This window comes from Fukomys damarensis, unplaced genomic scaffold, assembly GCF_012274545.1.
Source record: "Fukomys damarensis isolate Sample0158 unplaced genomic scaffold, DMR_v1.0_HiC HiC_scaffold_10, whole genome shotgun sequence".
In the NCBI taxonomy this organism is placed as follows: domain Eukaryota; kingdom Metazoa; phylum Chordata; class Mammalia; order Rodentia; family Bathyergidae; genus Fukomys; species Fukomys damarensis.
Window position 1 is genome coordinate 15,242,266 of NW_022900922.1, and position 6,476 is coordinate 15,248,741.

At 46.7% G+C, this 6,476-nt stretch overlaps 1 protein-coding gene across 1 annotated transcript in view; it reads left to right on the forward strand.

Annotated features, from left to right (window-relative positions):
• Window positions 1-7: 7 nt before the first annotated feature.
• The window catches only part of Egln1 (egl-9 family hypoxia inducible factor 1), a 37,817-nt gene continuing 31,348 nt past the window's right edge, over window positions 8-6,476 (forward strand). Inside the window, exon 1 of the mRNA XM_010621945.1 lies at window positions 8-349. Coding sequence (XP_010620247.1) covers window positions 62-349 — 288 coding nt within the window. The 5' untranslated portion in view covers window positions 8-61. The remainder of the gene's footprint in view (window positions 350-6,476) is intronic.

Consider the following 6,476-nt stretch of genomic DNA (forward strand, 5'->3'; position numbering starts at 1 on the left):
ACACGGGCAGACGAAGCCGCTGCCCGCGCTGAAGCTGGCGCTGGAGTACATCGTGCCGTGCATGAACAAGCACGGCATCTGCGTGGTGGACGACTTCCTGGGCCGCGAGACCGGGCAGCAGATCGGCGACGAGGTGCGCGCGCTGCACGACACCGGCAAGTTCACGGACGGGCAGCTGGTCAGCCAGAAGAGCGACTCGTCCAAGGACATCCGGGGCGACCAGATCACCTGGGTGGAGGGCAAGGAGCCCGGCTGCGAAACCATCGGGCTGCTTATGAGCAGCATGGACGACCTCATCCGCCACTGCAATGGGAAGCTGGGCAGCTACAAGATCAACGGCCGCACGAAGGTGAGTCGGGGGCGGGAGGGAGGGGAGTCGTGGGGAGGGCGCGGGGACCGGTCATAAAGTGTCCACGCGCGTTGCCCTGCGCGATCGCTGTGCTGACCTCAGGCGCCGCGCTCTGTACTGTCAGTCTCTCTCTAAACCTCGCTGGGGTGTCAGCCCCGCCTTGGGGGGATTAGGGTACCAACGAGGCCTAGCGCAGTTCAGCCGGTGCCTGCCAAGCTGTTGCTCGCCCCACTCCAGCGTCGGGCGCTGCTGTTTCAATTGAGAATCGGTGTGCGGAACTCAGGGGCATCCTGAGCACATCTGGGGCAAAGATTCCGGCATCCAGGAAGAGCTTGGCTGCACCCCTTAGTAACATCTCGGTCACACGCCCGGTCCCTACTGTTTTGCAATCCTTTACCAGCAGGGAAAAAGATGTTTCCGTTTGCCAGTCTGGGTGGAGGCAGGTTGCATTTTTAGCACAGGTTACTTCTCTTTGCCTTGTTAATGTGATCCTTCTGTACTAGAAGAGCTGTTTTGTAGCTTCTTGGAAAACTGCAGCACGAAACTGGGGCAGAAAGGCATTCGCTAGGTTTCACTTTGGTGAAATCTTGCTTTCTCTTTGCTGTTGCAGCCCCGGATCTCCCAATGGGTAGCGTTTGCCCAGCCAGACCCTCCTCCCTCAGGCAAGGTAAACAGCAGAGCTGCTCCTACTCCTGCAGCTCTTTGGCAGGTTACCTCCCAGAACTAAATCTTTTCTTTTTCTTTGTGTCCTGCTCCGGGGCCACTCCACTCCACCTCCTGCACCATCAATCTCTGATGGAAGTTTTCAGATATTGTCTCTTGGGAAGTTATCACACGCACATACTTGTACACAGCCTGGCTCCCCCCACCCCCACCCCAAGCGTGAATGAAACTGCCTTGACAGTGTGTGACTCTCAGGCTGCCCAAAAGGCTGAGCATAAGCGGCAGGACAGTTCTGAAGAGGAAAGTTTTCGGGAGTAAGTGTGAGGTCTGATTTATATCTTTCAGATTTATTACGGGGTGAAAGCACATATTTTACTAAGAAGTCCCGGGAAAAAATTAGTCGCTTAAAATTAAGCTAAGAAGGAAAAGGAGTCCGATTTAGCTTCAGTTTTGGTTTGTCACAAGATTTTCGTTTGTATTAAAAAAGAAAGGTCACCATGGATCAAAAGTTTCAGCGTAAGCAGGAACTCAAGGTAGGAAAGTAGGGAGAATGGCGAATATGGATGTGGATATATGCATGTGGACAATGAGCACGTCGTGCCACGGGGGCATGAGCTTAAGTGGAAGCCATGGAGAAGGTGGCGTCCTAAATCTTCCTTGATCTGCTCTCTGCAGGTAACTCAGCTTTGTAGGTAGGCTGAGACCTCTCTCTTCTGTCTTCATTCTTCTCCTGTCCTCCGCACAAAAGGGGCAGCAGGCACCTTGGCTTTTAGACCATGTCCTATTCCTGGAAGCAGTTAGGAAATGTCAATTCCTCCCTCGTGCTCGTGGGTGGTTGGATGGTTCTGAAGTAAAAAGTAGGGGTTTAAGCCACATTATTGCTGAATAACTAAATAAAGGAAGGATAGATCTTTACACTATTTGGATTGGATTTAGCTCAGTGGCACCGTGCCTGCCTTGCAAGTGCAGGGTCCTGAGTTTGATCCCCAGTAACAAACAAACGATAAGGGGCACAATTTCAGGATCTTTGAAGGGTGTCAGGGAATTCTTTTCATTGTATTTCTTGGCTGAAAGAGTTTTAGTTCTCAGTAATCATGTTTGAACCTGTATTTTAAATATCCCTTAAAAAACAAGAGTGCTTGCTTTGGGGGTATGAGAAGTAATCACCACACTCCCTCCAGCTGTTGAGCGACCACAGGGTCCTAGGGACCAGATGAGGCTCAGTACAGACACAGTTACAGTAATTTTAATCCTGTAAAGTGGGTAATAGTGTTCCTAGTTTGCATTCAAGGAAGTTTCATCTCAGACTTGGCCAAGGCCTACCACTTTCAAAAACCTGGCTGAAATTCCGGTGCAGCTGAGTCAGAGGTGGGACCCATGCTTTTCCCACTGTTCTGAATGCAGGTGGGACTTTGAATGAGAGAGTGTCCATCACCTCATAAGCTACTGGAATTGAAGTTTGGTTTACAATTTTGTTGATAGTGAGCAAATACCATTACTTTTGTTTCTGAATAATCACCCTCCCTGGTTGGGCTATGTACACTTTTTATCAAACACTGAACAATGTTTATGCAGTGACTTAAAAGCCATTTTATATTTAACTACCTGAATCATGCTCACTTAATTATAGCTCTTAAGAGACGTCACAGTATAGTTATTATGTGTGATTGCAAAGGGGTCTTCAATAAAGAATTTTATTATCCTTATAATATTACACTGACTTTAAAAGTTCCTTAATGTGTACTACCGTTCACAGAGGCAGGTAGGTGGGTGAAGCGTCGTGGATGAGGAAAGGGGACCCAGACACTTGTTTGCTTGTTGGGAATCCTGTGGAACATTAAGACCCAAGTTCTGCTTCTGACTGAGCATCTAATATTCTTTTCCCCCAACCTCACCTATACTGCCTTTTCTTTGTGTGTGTCAGGGCCTGGGAGTCAGGAGGCGTGTGGTTGGCTGTGTGGCTCATACAGTTTGGGCTTTGGTTTCAGCTTCTGACTTCTTGCCTGCTTATCTGACCACTGTTTATCCAGCTACTTTAAAAGAGGAACCACAGGGAAGGGTGAAGTAATACAATGAGAAAAACAGAAAACCAGTGTTGCCACTGCTGTGACTGGGCTCTGCGGTCCACTTTCTCTGGTCTTCTCTTTGGGACTTCCCCTTTCACCCTTAAACTGCCCTTTGGTTCTTCACCCTTTCTTCTGCCAGGAGCCCTGCAGGGTTGTCCAGTAGAAAGGAGTGAAGTCTGCTGTTCATTGCAGAGGTCCTGGTGGGCTCTTGGAAACCCACAGGAGCCTTGGTTGGGTGGAGGCAAAAGGAATGCGGATGATCCTGGGGAAGCAAAGAACCTTTCCATTGCATTCACTGAGGGAAAACATTTGCCTGTTAGGGTAAAATTTCTAGAATCATGTACATAATGTAATTTTTGCAATTTAACTGAAAACTTCATCTGTTCAGTTTAATGTATGTGAGGAAAAGAAATAACAAAATAGATTGAGACCATTAGTAGTACAGCAGTTAATTAGTCAGCTCTGGTTGATGATGACGTTTTAGAGTAAAGAATAGAATGAGGCGCATCCTGCTGTTTTATTGTTGGTGACGTAGAGATGTGACAGTCTTAGAGATGAATACAACATGACCTTCGAGGATCAGGGAGAAGACCAAATCTGACCATCCCCCCTCGAGCTCAGCTTCTAGCCTCCAGACCTGTGAGAAATGAATTTGCAGAATTTAAGCCTAAATAAATACAAAAACAAAATCAAACATTTCTCCTCCATCTACTTCTGCTATCCTTGTTCTCCTCTTGGAATCCTGGACATTTCAAATTGAAGTAACCTGTTAATGCTTAACCACTGCATCAGAATTCAAGGTCACTTCAGTTATCCTGTGTGCAGACAGGCTGGGAGTATGGCACCTGCAGCCATCCTGGCAGCTGCAGAGGAGATGGTCCTGGAAAGGGTAGAGTTACTAGGTTGCAGTGAGCCCAATTCAACTTTATAGGAAAATACTTGCATCTAATAAGTTAGTTTACTTGTAAATGAGCACCTTTAATTCCAAAGGAGTTTTATTTCAAATTAAAAGGCTTTTGGAGGGGATGATTATACCTCTTTTATATCTATTATATGGTAAGTCTCAGAAATACCTTGAACATCTTTAGTTACCCCGAGGAAGGGGAAGAGAACTATTTCAATACAGAAAGATAAAGGATTTTGTCCTCCTTTTAGATCTAAGTTGGACCTTGGGTCTGTCGCTGAGACTTCGACCTTGAGCAAGTTGCAGGGTGCCCCTGAGTCTCAGAACTTCCATTTATGACATTTTGTTGTTGTTGTTTGTTTGTTTATTTGGAAACAGGGTCACACTATGTAGTTCAGTCTGGCCTTGAACTCACTGTGTAGTCCAGGCTGGCTTCAAAATGGGGGTGATCCTCCTGCCTCAGCCTAGGATCACAGGCATGCACCACCATACCCCATAGTAATGGTATTAAATGATAACCTTTTCTGCCTCTCAGTCTTGCAGTGAGGAGTACATATGACCCTTCTTGTGAAGTGTTTTCTAAATTGTGAAGCACTGTTGTTAACTTGTTAACTATCACTCTTCTCATTTTTAAAATTTATTTATTTATTTATTTTATTTACTGGTACTGGGGATTGAACTGGGGGCCTTGTGCTTGTGAGGCAGGCAGCAGAACCACTGAGCTAAATCCTAGCCCTCTTCTCATTTTATTTTAATTAATTAATTTCTGAGACAAGGTCTCTCTGTGTAGTTCAGGCTTGCCTTGAACTCATCATGTAGCCTTGACTGCCCTTGAACTCTTGGAGTACTGTGATTACAGGTATGCACCACATGCCTGTCTTCTCACTTTAACAGTCCTGTTTTTCTGATCATTTCTTTAAGAGTTACGTGCTTTCTCTGTTCCTTCATGTTCAAGCTGGAGAAAGGGGGCTTAGAACCCCCTGACTCGCACATTTTTTTAAAAACAGGAAGTAAGTCTCAGAGTTTGAATTGTTCAAGGACACAGAGCTGGTTAGTGACAGGACTGGCCGACATTTGCTTCCATTCCCTTGTCCATCAGCATCTTGTGTAGAAACTACATGGTTTTTGCTGTTTGGGATACTTGTGATTTTCTTTTCCTTCTCCGCCCTACTTTGTCATTCTTTGGCTGATCTGACCCCCAGTGTAGCTCTTCCTCCAGGAGATGCTGGAGGTGGCTTGGCTTCCTCCACGGGAGGGACGTGCTTCCCCACAGCCGGCTTTCCTCTGCCATTGTGTGAGCTGCTCCCTGGGGCAGCCTCCCTTCTTCCTTCCTCCCTCAGAGCTTCCCCTTCCCGGGTTTTCCCTCTCGGGGTTCACTCTGTGTCTGCCCTTCTCCCATGGTTTTTGAAGTCTGGGCCTTTCTGGTATGTATTTGGATTGAAGGTAGTTTAGTTTTTGTATTTCATTTTACTTAATTTTCCCTTTATACTCTATCAAATTCTAGAGCAGCTTTCAGGAAGCCACTTCCCTGTGCTGCTCATGCCCACAGCCTTTGCCCAACACCCTGCTGCACACCCACTTGTCCTCTGCAGCTGCGTCTCTCGGGCTCCAGATAACTCACTGGGCTAATTCCACAGCTTGTCCTTGGCTTGAATTCCAGCAGCAACTCTACTGTTGTAAAAAATGACCTGATCCATGGTTATCCAGTCTTCCCTTGAAACAGTTTAGCTCCCACCATGTTGCCTAGTCCAGACTCTGAACTCTTCTGCCACCTATATGGGATACTTTTCACTATATAATCACACTTTCCATAACTAGCTGAAGGCTTGGGCAATAGCTGCAGCCCACCTGTGCCCGCTGTAATCACCACAGCGTCCCTGAACTGGGAATTCCCCTGTTCCTTACTTACCATTCCACGTCCCATTTCCTTACTGAACACTCTTGGATTCTGCTCTGAGTCTTGTTTTGTTAATCTTTTCATTAGAAAATATCAGATGAATACTCCCCACATACAGGCACTGGCTCAGGAGCCTGCATTGTCCCAGAGCCCCAGGGGCATCAACAGGCATGTGCGTGAGGAATACCTGGCATTCTGGTGGCAGAAATGAAAAAGATAAGAATGAGGTGAGATCGACACAGGAAGATATTTGAGTACAGATGTAAGTGATGTGAGAGGTGAGCCTTGTGGACAGATAGTGATGAACATTCCAAGGAAGGGTATTAAATAGCAGATACAGAAGCCCTGACATTAAACACGCCTGGTGCATTGAGAAAACAGTGAGGAAGCCACCGAGGGATGGGACTGGTGAGGTAGAGAAGAGAGCAGTTTGAGTAGAGTTTTGTCTCATAAGCTGTGGCGGGGATTCTGGGTTTTAGTGTGAGTGATACGAGAGGCCACTGGAGAATTTATTTCAAAAGAGCTATCTGTGACCGAGGATTTAGCTCAGTGGCACTGTGCCTGCCTCACAAGCACAAAGTCATGAGTTTGATCCCT